Source organism: Podarcis raffonei, chromosome 1 (genome assembly GCF_027172205.1).
Source record: "Podarcis raffonei isolate rPodRaf1 chromosome 1, rPodRaf1.pri, whole genome shotgun sequence".
In the NCBI taxonomy this organism is placed as follows: Eukaryota; Metazoa; Chordata; class Lepidosauria; order Squamata; family Lacertidae; genus Podarcis; species Podarcis raffonei.
The window spans coordinates 114,020,749-114,038,146 of NC_070602.1; the positions used below are offsets into that span (position 1 = coordinate 114,020,749).

Below are 17,398 nucleotides of genomic sequence, written 5' to 3' on the forward strand. Positions count from 1 at the left end.
ATTGCCGCTAAAGTGAAGAAACCTCCAGCTAAAGGTACATTTAATATTGTGCCAATGTGTGCTCTTTGTGTGCCATAAGTGTATACTGTCTGCTGCTGTATATCTGAGTGTTCTTGTCCTAGCTTGATTCTTTCATTGCAGTGAAATTTGGTTCTTAGTATGCGTTAATTATATGTTAGCTAAGACTCTTGAAAATTCGTATTTTTTAAGTGCCTGAAGTCCGTAAGACCGTTACTCGAAAGGAAGTGGTTCATGTGGAAGTTCCCCAATATGAAGAGGAGGAAGAGGCTCCCCAATATGAAGAGGAAGAAGTCACACAATATGAAGAGGAAGTCACACAATATGAGGAGGAAGTCACACAATATGAGAAAGAAGTCTCTCATTATGAGGAGGAAGTAACCCGATATGAGGAAGAAGTCACACAATATGAGGAGGAAGTACCTCAATATGAAGAGGAGGAAGTTCCTCATTATGAAGAAGTTCCTGAGTATGAGGAAGAGGAAGAAGTACCTTCTCCGCCTCCTCCAGCTAAAGGTAACATCCCAGTTTACAAGCGCATTACAAAGAAAGGATTATTATTATTTTTTAATGCTCTTGGTTTGGCCTTGGCTTTTGTTTGCTTGGTTATTTATTTGGTTTTCGCTTTCAGTTCATTTTGCTCTCCTTTGTTGTGAGATGTGCGTGGTGCAGCTCATGTTGCAAGTAGAAATAGCTGTAGCTGAATTAGAGAATATCCCAGAAACACTGAGCTTGTCCACGCTAGGCAGTGTCTTTAGTCCTAGCAAAACTCTCAGGAATATATTTCATTTCCACCCAGGCTTCTCCAAGCTGAAAAAAATGTCAATTCAGCAAGCTAGTTGTGTGCCAAAACCCTGTGACACCACAGTTCCCAGGGAGTAAATAACCAGAGAATACAACAGCATATAGTTTGGGGGTAAAATAGATTACAAAAATACATACAGAACATCTGATAGCATTGACCTATGCTCTACTGAATAGTGAGATCAGGAAGAAAATGTCTAGCATCCGATAGTGTCCCCATGTTCTTCCATTGCCAACCACCCCTCTCCATGTGCCGAGCAATATATCTTAACCATAGAGGAGATGGGAAATTTCTCCTCCATGACCTTCCCTTAAATAACTTATCTTTGAATCTTTGCTTTTGAATTACTCTCCGCTCCCAGCACCAGTGACCCCATCTGAGGAAGGACTATGGCTTTGTGGTAAAACATCTGCTTTGAATGTAGAAGGTTCCAGTTTTAATCCCTGGCATTGCGTGTCGAGGTCCCCAGGGCCACCCCAATAACTCACACATCACACAGAATTTTTGTTTAAGATTTTTGGCATAATTTTGGCCACAACTTCATTAAAATACAAATTTGTGAGTGGTTGCTTAGGCATTGGTTGCGACTATCTGCCCCCATCATGGGGGACAGACTGACATTCCGCACGATGCGAAAGTCAGAATAGGGGAATACACTTGGGGGTAGTGTCGGAGCAGGGAACCTGCCCTCAGCCCTCCCCAAATGCAACCAGGAGCTCATTGCTATGGCCCGAGCCCCCTTAACAGAGTGGACAAGCAACAGTTAGCCCCCAATTCCTTTAACAGAATCCCTTGCAGCAGCAGCATTAGAGGGGCAGGCACAGCCAATCCATGCCCCTCAACCAACCAAACCATAAACCAATGCCTAACCACGAACCTTACAAGTTGTGACAATTTGCTACGCAGTAGGCAAAAGCCAAATGGCCCCAGCCAATCAGCCAGATGGACAAAATTCCTACCAGACCCCTGCTCCAAAGCAGACGACCCCCTGACAGGCATAGCAAGGTCAAAGCAAACAACCCTATTCTAGGGAGGGAGGGACAGGCAATCCAATGCACGGGCGAAAAGAGGAAGCCCTAGCCTCGTGCAAGAAGTTTTAGCATTTCTAGCTGTCAATCAACAAATGGCAACATTAACTTCTTCCCAACAACAAGGGAAGCCCCAATCGCATCAGTGGCCAACGGTCAATTAGCCCGCCCCAACTTTGGAGTGTCCTGGCGGCCCCCACCGCAACACGTGCTCTCCGAGAAGGAGAATACGCTTTCCCAGGTAGGACTAAGAATGCCCCCTGTTTGGCATTATACAGTCATACCTTGGAAGTCGAATGGAATTCGTTCTGGAAACGTTTGGAAACCGAAGCGCGGCTTCTGATTGGCTGCAGGAAGTTTCTGCAGCCAATCAGAAGCTGCAGAAGCCCCACCAGATGTTTGGGTTCCAAAAATAGTTCACAAACCGGAACAGTCACTTCCGGGTTTGCGGTGTTTGGGAGCCAAAATGTCCGAGTACCATGGCATTCGGGATCCAAGGTACGACTGTAATTGACAGTGAGGAGCTAGATGGACCAATGGTCTGGCTTGATTATAAAAAAACAGCTATGTATGCCCCATTTCACTGTATTCAGGAAGGAGCCCCAACACTCTAGAGAGGACTTTCAGGGGATGCAAGTGGCTGCAAGGGGGAAGAGGGAGCAAGCAACTTTCCTTAAGTTAACTTAGCTTGCGGGGGTCATGTCAGAGCGTTGCAATACAGCTGTGTTCTTATGGTGCGTCTTGGTGCGTCCATTCTTTTAAATACAATCCTATTCTTCAAGTGCCTGAGGTACCAAAGAAGCCCGTCCCTGAGAAAAAGGCTCCTCCTGCGCCTGTCCCCAAGAAGAAGGAAGCTCCTCCAGCAAAAGGTACATCATCTCTTCATTCGGTGTCCTCAAACTCTTACTTTCAGTTCATTAAGTTTGTTGGCTCAGTGGCGTTAGTAGGCTGGGGATCAACTGTAGACATGCCCTTTGTTGACTCTCTGTTCTAATGTGCTGTGTGAATGGTGTGGTGTCCTCAACAATCTCTTGCCCTATCTTTAAAGTGCCTGAGGTGCCAAAGAAACCCGTCCCGGAAGAAAAGGTTCCGGTTCCTAAACGAAAAGAAGCCCCACCAGCTAAAGGTAAATCAGTGTGAGGCTTGCCCTGTGCAAATAAACTTACCTAATAGGCTACAACTAGGCTGTTGATTGCAATGATGTACTTAGATTTTCCTGTTGTGTTGATGTTGTGTCACGACCCACTCTGGGCACGTTTATGTGGTAAAAATTGCCGTGCAAACTGAAAACAATAACTGTGTTAATAGTCCTTTAATCCTGTTAAATGTAACTTCTTGTTTATTTTCTTCAACAACAAAAAATCTTCTTGTGCTTTGTGTCACTGTTCTCCATCTTCATTTGGAAACCAAATTCTATGCTCAAAGTACTGTCTCTTTCAATTGAAGTGCCTGAAGTACCCAAGAAAGTGGTCCCTGAAGAGAAAGTACCTGCTCCTAAAAAGGTGGAAGCTCCTCCTGCTAAAGGTATCATCTCCTTGTTCACCTGGTCATCCTTTTAAACCAGGGTTTCCCCAAACTTGGGTTTCCAGGTGGGGTTTTTTGGGACTACAATACCCATCATCCCTGGCCACTGGTTCTGCTAGCTAGGGATGATGGGCATTGTAATCCAAAAACAGCTGGTGACTCAAGTTTGGAGAGCCTTGTTGTAAGCAATTGACCTGCTACGTTACATAGCAGGGCTGCAGTTTGTTGTACCTCTCCCTGGGTGGTCAATACCATGAAGGGTGGGCCTGTAAATAGAAATATTAAAGAAACATTATATCAGTGAGAAAAACCTGGCGGTTTCATTAAGAGCAGATCTGCAAATCCCCTTGCCCTTGTGGTTCAGATGCAGCACATTCTTCTTTTAGTTCTTTTGCTTTGTGGTGTCTCAATACTAGAAGGAGTCAAATCAATCTGCAAATTAATCTTTTTAAAGTGCCAGCCGTGCCGAAAAAAGCTGTGCCAGAAGAGAAAGTGCCTGTTGCGGTCCCCAAAAAACCAGAGCCCGCTCCACCTAAAGGTATCTGAAATAATATTTGAAAGATATAAATTATACATACATGTGTAAGTGCTTTACCCATGGTTTAACACAGAGATATGTGCAGAGTATTTCAACAAGCAATATTAACCATGCAAAATCAACAAGGATGTGTAGATTTGCAACCACAGACACACCCACCCGAGATATGAATGGTTTTTGTATTTTGTCTTCTGCTACATCTGTTCTTTCTTTTTTGTGATACAATGTGCATACAAAGTCTGTTTCTTGGTGTCTTTAAAGTGCCTGAGATACCCAAGAAAGCTGTGTCTGAAGCAAAGGTGCCTCTCACTGTGCCCAAAAAACCAGAACCTCCACCAGCTAAAGGTATATCAACCCAGTCAAAATCAGTCTTCTTGATCTCATGTGTTTCTTTAATCTTAGATGTGATGCTTGTGTATGTCAAATATAGATGTTGTCCCTTCCCTGTCAGCTCTTTCTGTTTCTGTCTCTTTCTTGGTCACAACAAACCCATAAATCACATTCTTCAAATTAAATCCTTGAAGTGCCTCACATACCAAAGGAGCCTGTCCCAGAAGAAGCACCTGTTTATATACCTGAAGAAGAGGAAGCTATACCTGAAAAAGGTACATTCAGCTCATCATTATCCTTATCAAAGACCTCTTTTAAAAATAAGAACAATAATATGATCTGTGTCGTTTGCTTTATGTTCTCTAAAAGCCATGCAATCTGATCTTATGCATGTTTACCCAGGAATAAATTCTGCTAGGCTTACCAAATTCTGGGCAAGCAGAGTTTTGCTCATTCAGTGGGACTTCCCTTTCCCCCCCTTTTCCCCATGCACCCCTCAAAATCTCCTCAAATAGTCCCCTGACTTCCATATGTGAATTTTGAGGGTGCACAGAGGGGCACTGCAGGCAGGAGGAAACAACAGGAAAGTTCCATTGGGTAATCAGTAAAACAGCATTGGAGACAATGAACGATTATTCCCAAGTGAATGGGCATAGGACCGCAGACATACTTTTAATTGCAGCCTAAATACTTCTCTTTCTTGATCTTGTTTCATGCTGCAATTTTCTTTATAAAGCCTCTGAAAATAATTTTACAAACCTATTTCTAAAGACATAAATAATGGCACTTAAGTATTTAAAGATAACTGTTTCTAAGTAAAGATATTTGCATAGCCATACTCAAGAGGTGCGCCATCCAGTGTTGGAGGCAAACCATGTGAACTGGTTTTGGAGAAGACATTGGGTAGGTATCTGAGATCAACCAGCCTGCCTGCTGGTTGTTGATAGTTGGGTCAAGAGGTCACTCCCTGACAAGCATCAAGTATGATGCTCCCCGCCGGACTGCCTCTCAGTAGGGTGCTATGGCCCATTGGCCTCCATGTGACCTCTGGACAGCAATATCCCTTCCCAAACCCCTTTAACAGGGTAAGGTAAAGGTAAAGGGACCCCTGACCATTAGGTCCAGTCGTGACCGACTCTGGGGTTGCGGCACTCATCTCGCTTTACTGGCCGAGGGAGCCGGCATACAGCTTCCAGGTCATGTGGCCAGCATGACTAAGCCACTTCTGGTGAACCAGAGCAGCACACAGAAACGCTGTTTATCTTCCCACCAGAGTGGTACCTATTTATCTACTTGCACTTTGATGTGCTTTCGAACTGCTAGGTTGGCAGGAGCAGAGACCGAACAACAGGAGCTCACCCCATCATGGGGATTCAAACCGCCGACCTTCTGATCGGCAAGTCCTAGGCTCTGTGGTTTAACCCACAGTGCCACCCGTGTCTCATTTTAACAGGGTACCCAGTTGTAAAAAGCTCCAGACCCGATTCCTTAACCTTAACCTTAACTCATTATCTGATTTGGTATAACGACACTTCTTTGAACACTGTGGGATTTACTCCTAAGTAAACATGAATAGGATTGATGTGCATTGTTTAGTTGTCACGAGCAAAGGCCAACATACTGTTTCGCAAATTGTTTTTGAAACTCCGCGAAATTTCAAATGTAGTGTGTGATATGGCCTGGCTGCTGTTCCGAGAGGAATAGTCACAAATTCTGTTACCTAAAGCAGATTCATGAATTGTGGTCTATGCTGTGACCTGTGTTTGTGCTCCCCGCCCTGCCCCAACCCCAACGTGAGCTATGTTTCTCTTTCCGAAGTTAAAAACAAAATTCTTAATCCGAAAATATGTGTTTAAAGTCCCAGAAGTGCCAAAGAAAGTCGTCCCAGAAAAGAAAGTCCCTGCAGCTGTTCCCCAAAAAGTGGAGCCTCCTCCAGCAAAAGGTACATTGAGTAACAAGGAATTAGTGTATGTTTTCTTCAGTTGTACTAACAACCTGACCTTCCAGAAGAGAAAAGAAACTTCTTGTTTGCCAGTGAATTCAGGGGGATTTAAACTGTGTGCAGGAAATATTTCAAAATGTGTATAGCACAACATGTTTGTCCTGTGTCACTTTTGTCTGTTTGCAATGTATGGAAAACTGCTTCCCGGCAGAATATTGTCTGAATTGCTGAAGTTCTTGTTCTGCGAATTTCTTGCTTTTTGTACACATCTTCCTGTTCTTGGTGCTTCTTGGTATTGTGGTAGAACTGAGGATTTTTTAAAAAAACAAAACATATTCTCAAAACACTATCATTTTTTTTTTAAGTGGCTGAGGTTCCTAAACCCGTCCCTGAAGAGAAAGTGCCCGTTCCCAAAAAGGTGCCGTCTCCTCCAGCAAAAGGTATAGCCATATATCAAAACCAGAACGCTTTTGACCCTTACTTTAAGTCTAGAAATTATCATTATGTCTCGGAGCATTGAAACACATAGCTAACAATGCTGTGAAGTCTTACATGTTTGTGTGTGCGGTGGCTTTAAATTAAGTCTATGCTGTCTTTAAAGTGCCTGAGGTTCCTAAGCCTGTTCCGGAGGAGAAAGTTCCTGTTGCCAAAAAGGTCCCAGCTCCTCCAAAAAAAGGTATATCCAATCTTTAAAACAGTGTGCAATTTTTATTTTTATTTTTGTCCATACATTGATAACCATTTGTATTAATTAATTAGCTATTAAAGTAGGCTTGCCGTACGTCATACCTGATGTTCACTTTTGGGAATACGGCAAAGTTGTCTGAATAGATAGCTCTTAAACATTGCAATGTCATATGTGTTTGTCCACGCTGGCTCGAGACCAAATTCTTAAAATAACTCAATATTCTTTAAAGTGCCTGAAGTTCCCAAACCTGTCCCAGAAGAGAAAGTCCCTGTTCCTAGAAAGGTGGCAGCTCCTCCAGAGAAAGGTATATCCATAAATCTATACCTATAGATACATAAGATGATAACATTTATCATGGCATTAACCAGTCATTTTTGTTGTTGCTGTCCCATTACGTTTGAACTTGAACCAACTAAACAATGCCATCCTATACACTTCGACTCAGAAGTAAGTCCCATTGGGATCAATAGGACTTACACGCAGGAAAATGATGGGTATAGGATTGCATCCTAAATCAGCATAGTGATTTGTGTCATCTTGTATGTCTCTGTGTTGCTTGTGATCTTGTAGTTTGACTGACATTGTGCAATATATATAAAAAAGCTAAAGTAGCGGTGTCATGTCTTTAAAGTGCCTGAGGTACCCAAGAAAGTTGTCCCTGAAAAGAAGGTAGCAACTGCTCCTCCTAAAAAAGTAGAGGCTCCATCTGCCAAAGGTACAACTCTTCTTATCTGTGTTATAACGTTCTTCTTTCATATTACTAATTATATGTGTGTTTTATCACAGTCAAATATACGTTAGTAACTTCTTGCATTCGTTTTTATTCATGCTTTATGAATTGTGTGGTTTTCTTATACTTGGTAAATTTTAAAATGCCTACCTGAAACAGCACTGTATTTTTTAACATCTCTGAGGAAAAAATATCTGCTGTTAAATCATAGAAAATTCTTCCACCTAAGTTTGTTTTTGTGCATCTCTAAATATCTTATAAGGAGAATTTATTACTGATCTTTTCTAACATCTTCTAGTCTATTACTATAGGCCACTAGCACTACAGGTATCCCTTTTTTATTTTTAAAAACCCTTCTTGTAATTATAATGATAACTTTGGGTGGTTTTCTTTCTATGTTTGCTTTGTATGCTTATGCACCAGCAAGTCTTTAAAATAATGAAAAATTAATGCTATCTTTAAAGTGCCTGTGGTACGTAAGAAACCCATCCCTGAAGAACAGGTCACTGTCGAAAAATACTTCTATGAAGAATATGAGAAATATGAGACCTATGAGAAGACTGAGGAGTTTCTTCAGGTAGAAGAGGGTGAAGAACCTGAAGAATATGAGGAAGCCCCAGAACCTGAAAGATATGAAGAAGCTCCAGAAGAACCTGAAGTTGAGCAATACGAGGAAGCTCCAGAAGAATTTGAACAGTATGAAGAAGCTCCAGAACCGGAGGAACTTGAGTACTATGAAGAGGTTCGGGAGACCAAGGAGATTGAAGAATATGAGGAAGTGTATGAGGTTCCACCAGCAATAGGTATATTAATCATTTACCTGTTGTTTGTTGCTGCCCTGAGATTGAACCTTCTTTTGAATGCCCAAATTTCCCCTCCCCCCAAAAATCCACCCCAGTATTCCCTGCTTTTGTGCTTACAAGACTCCATTTGAGGGACAGGTTTCCCAGAGTGGGTCAAACCAACTATGCTGCTGTTACCGAAGAGTTCAAAAAGCTAATGATGGGTGTATCCTCCTTTAATGATTAGAGACTTCTTCTGTAATTGTGATTACAGTCTTCTGAATTTAGCAATTTGGTATCTTTGTAAATAACTAAAAGCTCCTTCGTAAAATGTTTTTCAAGTGCCTGAGGTGCCTAAAAGAGCCATTGCTGAAGAAAAAGTAAAAGTTGCTGTACCTAAAAAAGAGGAAGCTCCACCAGCTAAAGGTACATAAAGCTGATGAATCTGTTCCTTTGTGTACCCTGAAAAATCAGGTCCCCTTATGGGTGATCGTTGTCCTTACATTTCAGTTTTCACTAGCAGATGGGACATTAATTTTAATATGTCACTATGGGTTGTATCCATTGTTAGCCATAGTCATAACAGACCCAATGAAATTAAAGGTCATGACTAACATAGGCCCATTAATTTCACTGTGTCTGTTCTGAGTTGGATACAAACCTGTTAGTTGAACTGTCTAAGGGCATGAGCTATGTATACATCTGATAGCTTTTCCTCAGTTCTGTTAAGCCAGTGCTGGCCAGCTAGCGAGGAACTCCCCCAGCTTGGGCCTCTGATTGGTCAATGTGAACCTGGCTTCGCTGGGCAGAAAGTTGTACCCATGGCCATGACAACTGGGGGGAATTCCCCATCAGCCGGCAACCATGTGTGTTCAGCTGCCAGGGGAGGAGACCTTCCAGAGTGGATTTTCAGAGGAAGAATGGGACTTGAGAGAGGGTATAGTTGGATTGTGGTTCCAAACCACCTAAGTTTCATTACATTTAGTGGAACAGTTTCCCATATATGTAAGCAACTAGATAAGAGAAGGCAGATCAGTATAGCTAACAAACTGGGATAGATAATTTTTTCCCTTCTCTGTCGAACTTGACATTTAATCACTATTGCCCCTATGCGTCTGTGTCGTTTTTTAAACCCCTTTCTGTCATTTTGTGTGGCATTTTAGTCTCTTTTGTTTATTCTTGCACTTGATTCGTAATTCAAAGAATGGCAAACTCTTAAAAGAAATACATGTTTTTAAAGTGCCCGCAGCAAAAAAGAAACCAGAAGAAAAAGTACCTCTTGCTGTTCCTAAGAAAGAAGTAACTCCGCCACCTAAAGGTACATTCACTCTTCACTATCTTGTGTATCTTTCATCTTCTCTCTGTGTATTTTGTATAAATGTGTTGTACACCTTCAATGGTATGTTGTGTTTGTTCTGTATGTGTATGTATTCATGGTGTGTCCTTGTGTTTTGTGTTCCCTTCTTTTGTAATTATGTATATAGCATTCATGTAAGATTCATAAATAACTAAACAAAAGTATTGTATCTTTAAAGTGCCTGAGATACCTAAGAAAGCTGTTCCTGAAGAAAAAGTGCCTAAGACTGTTCCCAAAAGGAAAGAGCCTTCACCAGCTAAAGGTAGATTCAGTAGTAAGACAGAAAGAATGTTGACATTCCTGTGTTCTCGTCTATGGTGTTATCACTAACGCCTCAGAAGAGAACTTTCAGCAATGTGCACATTATTTTAGAAGTGTGTATTTCTCCAAATAAGCTTGAGTACATGCTCTATCTTTAAAGTGCCTGACATTCCCAAGAGAGCCGTCCCTGAAGAAAAAGTATCCATCACTACCTATGAAGCAGAAGAACCTCCCACAGTAAAAGGTAGATGAAATTTTGAATAGGCAAGAACAAAAAAAAGTGTATCTCCATCAGTGTAGTTGCATCATCAATGTTTACTTAGATGTTCCTGGCACAAGTGTATCATAAATCCTATGAAATCTGAAGAAAACATTTTCATTTGGCTTACAAAAATCTGTTGACTATGTTGACAACAGCTGTGATTGGAAGATGTCCTAAATAAAGTGATGGCATTTATTGTATAAAGGAAAAGAGGTATAGCTGACATTAGAAAATGTATTTTATCGGTCAAGCCACTTTATTAAATTTAAATTGCTCATTATCCCCTTCTTCCTGCGTATGAAACCATTAAAATGATATTCTGCCCCTGAAGTATTTAAAATGGAAAAAGAATTTGTTTAGTTATTCTTTTCTCTGTGTTATGGTTGTCTTGCGTTTAAAGATGTTATAACTATTTTTTTTAAAAAAACCCAACTAAGAGAAAACTAATATCTTTAAAGCTCCCACAGTTCATGAGAAAACATTACGGGAAGAAAAAGTTACTTATATTATCTCCAGAGAAAAGGAAGGTGCTACAGTTGAAGGTACATCAGAGTTTTATTCAATTTGCAAAATAACTAAGCTTGAAAAGCCGGTCAGTCAGTTTAACAATTTAATTGGCACTGAGAATAGTAAGAGGTGTCTGATTTTGTAGGCTTTATAATATCAAACACCTTATCTTGCTGTGTTTTGCTTGATCAAAATGTCATGATTTAAAATATTATTGTCCACATGTTTTGGCGTGAGGACATATTGCAGTGAAGTAGCAGGTCTTATGGTCCAATGGTGGGATTCTGGCTCCAGTGGTGAAGCTCCTTTGCGAAGCTTCCTATCAATCATTTGACCTCCACAGTCTGAAGCAAATGCACTTGGCCAAACATAGACATAAGGGAAGGAATCTGAGTTTTTAGTATGTGGAGCAGAGCCTGTTGTCACTGTGTCAAGAAGAGCATAGTAATTCAGCTGCTGTGGCAAAAATCACTGTTCTGCTGTTAGCCATTTCACTTTTAAAAGCCAAAGGAAACAGCATAGATGTCAGAGAGCAAATCGTAAATGAGTTGTGCTTCTTTAGTTCTAGGATTATTCTTTTTTTTAACTTTGTTTGTTTTCTTGATCTGCTGGTCTTCACTGTGTGCTGTTTATTTCCCCCCCCCCAACCTGTCCTTTGTGTGTCCTTTTGAAACGTCTCAAATATACTAATATCTTTAAAGTGCTTGAACTGGAAGAGGAAGCTGTCCCAGAAGAAACGGCTCCCATTGGTGTTCCTATAAAACAGAAAGCTCCGCCCATTAAAGGTACATACACCACCTCTTCCGCTAATTTCCCAAAGCAAGCAGCTACCATTGTATTATCCAGGCCCTTTGTTGGTCTGTTCCTTTTTGTCTTATGTGTGACATAATTGTATACATACTCAAAAATAAACTAATATCTTTAAAGTGCCTCCGGCGGCAAAGAAAGCTGTGCCAGAGAAGAAGAAACCTACACCTGTACCTAAAGAAGAAGCAACGCCTATCAAAGGTAACACACCTTTAGCTACAACTGCAGTGAAATGAGACATTTCGCCATTTTATTTCCCCACCTGCTATTCTCTTATATAATTCAGTGTTTTGTGCAATGTAGGAGAATTTCTTGACAAATTAATGACAAATTATCCCATGCAATTTTAGGGGGAATAATTAAATGGGATAAAATTCAGATCACCTGTACTAGAAATCTGAATAGGAATAGGAATATTGCTTTTCATCTAGAATCGCCGCTCTTGCAAAGCAGAGACGAATGCAGAAGGCTCAATTGGTCATAAGGCAATGTTTCGTCGCTGTAATTCTATCATGGAAGATACGTGTCAAATTTCTTCCAAGATCTTTGAAATATGTATGTGTGTGTCCTGTTGTTTTGTCTGTGGTCTGCAATAACCTCTTATTTTAAAATGCCCACGTTTCTAAAAAAAGACTAATATCTTTAAAGCACCTGAGATTCGAGAAAAGGCTGTTTCACAAGAAATAATTCCTACTCCATCGGTCTCAAAAGAATTGGAACCTCCGGCAGCTAAAGGTACAACAGCAATTCAGTGAAAGTGATAATGAATTAGCAAATTTCAAGGCATTTAAATGTGCCACAATAGCTCATTGTCATAAATTTCGGGGTGTTGTGTGCCAACGTCAATAACTGTTTATTTAGTTTGTCTGTTTCTATGTGTTTCACAATTTTTTTAATTTCCTGCCACAAACTAATATCTTTAAAGTGCCTGTGATACGAAAGAAAGCCATTTCGGAGGAACAAGTAACATTTCAAGTATCTAGGAAAGAAGCTACGCACTATGAAGGTACATAATCCTTTAATTAAGTCTTCTAACTTGTCAATGCTTTATGTTACAGAGCCCAAGCCCAGGTTGCCATGTATACTAAAGGTGTTTATGGCCATTTGATCGGCCATTCACACTCCATTCACACTCCATTCACATTAATGATTGTATAGACTTTAAGTAGATTCATTTTCAAATGCAGCAATAAACACACATGGGGGATTGTTTCAAGGTTTAGATATTATTTAGGCTGCCTTTCATGTGTCTCAGATGTAGCCCAATAAAAACCATTCTCATAAAGCATTAAGGGAGAAAAATGAAAACTTGGGTGAAAAAGAAAATAGCATAAGATCCAGTTAATGATAGTTCAGTAGCAATGAAAAACTTTTTTCAGAACTTAACTGAAGATTGGAATAACTAGAAACCAGAAAGGTGGAACACTTAACTTTTAATTAGATTAGACGAACTGGTTTCAGTGGGACCAAACTTTCTAACTAGCGAGGCTAACCATAAAAGCATGACTAGTGCTCAGTTGAGGGGTGAGCCTTAACTTGCCCTGCTAGACATGACCCATGAGAGCAGAAAAATAATCAGAGCCCAGGCGGGGTAAAAAGGAGTTCCAGCAAAAAATGTTTAGCGACTTATGGAGTGCAGAAGGGGCATATTTCAGAACCTTTCACTCCTCCACCCCCTTTGCTCTTAACAACAGGCACCCTACTTTATATGTGATTGTAGCAAACCTAGATTTAAGCAAATAATTCTGCTGCACTCCTATCTGTTTTCAGCCTGAGCATCTCTAATTAGCAGAGCAAAAGGTTCAAATTAGTTAACCTTGAAGAAGGCCTGCTTCTGTGACTAAATGGAAAGTATAAGTTTATTCCACAATAAATACGGCTGGGCTCTCTGTTTGTTGGTCATTGTCTTTGGTTATGTCTTTTTTGTCCTATGCTTTTTACAAGTATGATTTTGCATGTCTCAAAGAAAACTAATATCTTTAAGATACAGAAACATATGAGGAAATGCTTCTAGAAGAAATGGAAGAACGGTATCCTGCTGCCATTCCTAGGAAACGTGAGGTTGCACCTCCCAAAGGTATATTCTTTCTTCGAGGAAAACATAAAGCTACCAAAGTCACAAAAGTGACATATTTTCATTATTTCACTCTTGTTCAGTTTGATGCTACTATTTGCATTTTGTGGTTTAAAAATTCTTACAAGGGAATTGATTTTATTTAAAGTGTCTGAGGTGCCCAGAAAAGGAGTGGCAGAAGAGAAGATATCCATTGCAAAGCATGAAAAAACAGAATTAGTTTCTGTACATAAAAAAGCAGAACTTACTGAAGTATCTCAAATAACACAGCCTCAAGCACCAGAAAGGAAGACAGCTGCTCGTAAACCCACAAAACCAGAATCTATTGCTGTATCAAAGCCAGCAGAGCCTGAGGTGCCAAAACAGAAGCTACTTGTTGCCAAACCCAGAAAACCACAACCCGTTGTGGAGCCTGAAGTTCAAGAAGAGGAGATAGATATTGCTGAACCTGAGGAACCCATACCTGTTGCAGTTTATGAGGCAGTCGAACCTCATGTGCCAGAAAAGAAGAAAGTCGTTGCGAAACCTAAAACACCAGAGCCTGTTGTGATGCTTAAAACAGTAGAGTCAAAGCAGGAGATAGCTGTTGCCAAACCCAGAAAACCAGAACCTCTTGTGGAGCTTGAAGCAGAAGAGTCTGAGGTGCCAGAAAAGAAGCTAATCATTGCTAAACCTAAAAAAACAAAACCTGGTGTGGTTCCTAAAACAACAGAGCCTCCAGTGCGAGAAGAGCAGATGGCTGTCTCCAAATGTAGAAAACCACAACCTGTTGGGTTTCCTCAAACAGTAGAGCCTGAAATGGAAGAAGAGGAGATAGATATTGCTGAACCTGAGGAACCAAAACCTGTTGTAGTTCTTGAGACGGTAGAACCTCATGTACCCAAAAAGAAGGCTGTTGCTAAACCTAAAAAACCAGAACCTATTATGGTGTCTAAAATAGTGGAGCCTCCAGTGCCAAAACAGAAGATAGCTGTCACCGAACCCAGAAAACCAGGACCTGTTGTGGAGCCTGAAACAGCAGAGCCTGAATTGCTAGAGGAGCAGATAGTTGTCTCCAAACCCAGAAAACCAGAATCCATTGTCATGGCTCAGATGGTACAGCCTGAAGTGGAAGAAGAGGAGGTAGATATTGCTGAACTCAAGAAACCAAAACCCACTTCAGTTCTTGAGGCAGTTGAACTTCATGTGCCAGAAAAGAAAGCATCTGTTGCTAAACCTAAAAAAACAGAGCCTCTGGTGCCTGAGCCTCCTGCACCAAAACAGAAGATAGCTGTCACCAAACCCAGAAAACCACAACCTGCTTTGGTGCCTGACATAGAAGGGCCTGAAGAGGAAGAAAAGAAGGCAACTATTGCTAAACCTAAAAAAACAGAGCTTGGTGTGGCTCCTAAAGCAGCAGAGCCTTACATGCCAGAAGACAAGATGGCTGTTGCCAAACCCAGAAAACAGGAATTCATTGTCATGCCTCAGATGGCAGAGCCTGAGCTGGAAGAAGAGATAGATATTGTGGAACCTGAGAAACCGAAACCTATTGCTGTTCTTGAGCCTGCAGAACCTCGTGGGCCAGAAAAGGAGGTAGCCACTGCTAAACCTAAAAAACCAGAACTTATTGCAGTGCCTAAAACAGTAAAGCTTCCAGTGGCAAAACAGAAGATGGCTGTCACCAAACCCAGAGAACTGGAAGTTGCCATGGTGCTTGAAACAGCAAAGCCTGAAGTGGAAGAAGAAAAGAGAGCAAAATCCGGGCAGCCAGAACCTACAGTGGTGCCTGAAACAGTTTGGTGGCAAGAGCCAGAGGAAAAGGCAGCTGTTTCCAAACCCAGAAAACCAGAGCCTGCTGTTGTGCTTGAAGCAGCAGAGACTCAAATACCAGAAGAGACTGTGATGGTTGCTAAGCCTAAAAAACAAGACCCTTATGCTGTGCCTGCAACAGAGCCTCCACCATTAAAAGGTAGACGTCATTCCCAAAGGGAAAAGACACTCTTGGCTTAAGAAATGTTTGTCTTGTTTGTGGGGGGAAAATCTTCTTTGTTTCATGTTAGTTTATAAATTTTGTACAGGCAACTTTTCTCGTCATACGTAAATGTGAACGTGCCAAATTAATGTCAATGTTTGGTGTCAAGTCTTTATGGTCTTGCTGTTATTTATCTTTATTGTGGCTTCTTCAGTTCGTACAATTAACACAGTCTAATATCTTTATTGAAGTATCTGGTTTATCCAAGAAACCTGTTCTAGACAAGTGCTGACAAAAAGCAAAAAAACAGAAGCTCTGCTCGGTAAGAAAGAAAGTAAAAAAAGAACTTATCTCTTCTTGTTTCCTGATAATCTTGTGTCCTAAAAAGTTCCATTTGCAGCTTGATGCATAGGCATCCTTCCCTTTATAAACAAATACGACGCAATACATCATAAAACATGAGGTCAGATGCCAGGATGAAAGGGGAAATGCTAATTATGATAATAATTAATAATAATAAACATACCCAAATCACTGTCAGGAAGGTAACAGCAGTGGAAGTAATCTTACAAAACAGATATATCAGCAGGTGTTTTGAAATATTTCAAATGTTCAGTTGAGTTCAACCATTTCCATCAGCCCATAAAAGATAACTACTTATATATATGAATGAAGGACCTGTATAGAGGGGGATTTTTATCCCAGTGCCTTCTCTTCAGTCACTTGAATGATTTGTTCAGATTTGCCACCTGGACAGCTAATATTCAGCAACAATTGATGTTGTGGTGCTTGTTCATACGCCAACTATAGCTGTTTTGAGAAAAGGTCTATGTCTATACAATGTAAAGGGCAGCCTCCTGCTTTCAATTGAATACCCACCCGTGTGATTTTAATGTCAATATTGTCCATGTCGTTCCATGTCTGTGTGTCATGTTCTGTCTGTTGGGAATAAATCTGTTTCACTTCTTCATGCCGTGTTATAATCCATTTTCAGTTCTTCAAAGTAAAATGTACTAATATCTTTAAAGTTCCCGAGATGCCCAAGAAGGCTGTGCCAGAAGAGAAAATACCTGTTGCAGTGCCTAAAAAACCAGCTCCTCCACCTGCTAAAGGTATATACCTCAGTCTTGGTGACATTCATTCTCACCAAAAGAAAAAGAAATGGGTTATGGGTTCACTTCCCCCCACCCCCATTTATAATTCTGCATTCTTTTCTTCTTCCTCGTCTTCTAAAAACCGACTTCATTTCTTAATTGGACATGTTCAAATAGGTTTTGGTTACAATTCAGAGAGTTATGGATACAAAACCCCATCAATTTCAATGGAACTTGCTTGCCCCCTGAACTGTGACTGCTTAATATTGACCACTAACCTTCCTGATATTCCTCTAAAGGCACCTCTTTATTCCTGACACTTTTGCCTGCATTTTAACAAACTGAAACATAACAGAAAATGATGCTATTTCTTTTCAAGTGCCTGAGGTACCCACAAAAGTTGTCCCGGAAAAGAAGGTGCCAGCTGCTGTTCCAGAAGCACCTCCAGCTAAAGGTAACATCCCCTTTGACAGAAAGCAGCAGTGGGTTAGGGCTGGTCCAGGAGGATAGGCATTGGCCTGGTTTGCATGACATGGTAAGAAGAAACCTCAGCTGCAGCTCATGGTTAGTGAGTAGACCACTTAACAGTGAGTCTGGGCTCTGGTAATGCACTAAACCAGGCCTCCTCAACCTCAGCCCTCCAGATGTTTTGAGACTACAATTCCCAGCATCCCTGACCACTGGTCCTGCTAGCTAG

General features: G+C 41.0%; 1 protein-coding gene across 1 annotated transcript in view; it reads left to right on the forward strand.

The window, feature by feature from the left end:
* Positions 1 to 17,398, forward strand: part of TTN (titin) — a 292,385-nt gene that overhangs the window by 142,738 nt on the left and 132,249 nt on the right. Inside the window, exons 111-128 of the mRNA XM_053410245.1 lie at positions 3,830 to 3,913; positions 4,175 to 4,258; positions 4,438 to 4,518; positions 6,102 to 6,185; positions 6,551 to 6,625; positions 6,787 to 6,861; positions 7,103 to 7,177; positions 7,505 to 7,588; positions 8,068 to 8,406; positions 8,728 to 8,811; positions 9,626 to 9,703; positions 9,921 to 10,004; positions 10,164 to 10,247; positions 10,724 to 10,807; positions 11,474 to 11,557; positions 11,700 to 11,780; positions 16,636 to 16,719; positions 17,081 to 17,155. Of these exons, the coding sequence (XP_053266220.1) occupies positions 3,830 to 3,913; positions 4,175 to 4,258; positions 4,438 to 4,518; positions 6,102 to 6,185; positions 6,551 to 6,625; positions 6,787 to 6,861; positions 7,103 to 7,177; positions 7,505 to 7,588; positions 8,068 to 8,406; positions 8,728 to 8,811; positions 9,626 to 9,703; positions 9,921 to 10,004; positions 10,164 to 10,247; positions 10,724 to 10,807; positions 11,474 to 11,557; positions 11,700 to 11,780; positions 16,636 to 16,719; positions 17,081 to 17,155 (1,719 nt within the window). The remainder of the gene's footprint in view (positions 1 to 3,829; positions 3,914 to 4,174; positions 4,259 to 4,437; positions 4,519 to 6,101; positions 6,186 to 6,550; positions 6,626 to 6,786; positions 6,862 to 7,102; positions 7,178 to 7,504; positions 7,589 to 8,067; positions 8,407 to 8,727; positions 8,812 to 9,625; positions 9,704 to 9,920; positions 10,005 to 10,163; positions 10,248 to 10,723; positions 10,808 to 11,473; positions 11,558 to 11,699; positions 11,781 to 16,635; positions 16,720 to 17,080; positions 17,156 to 17,398) is intronic.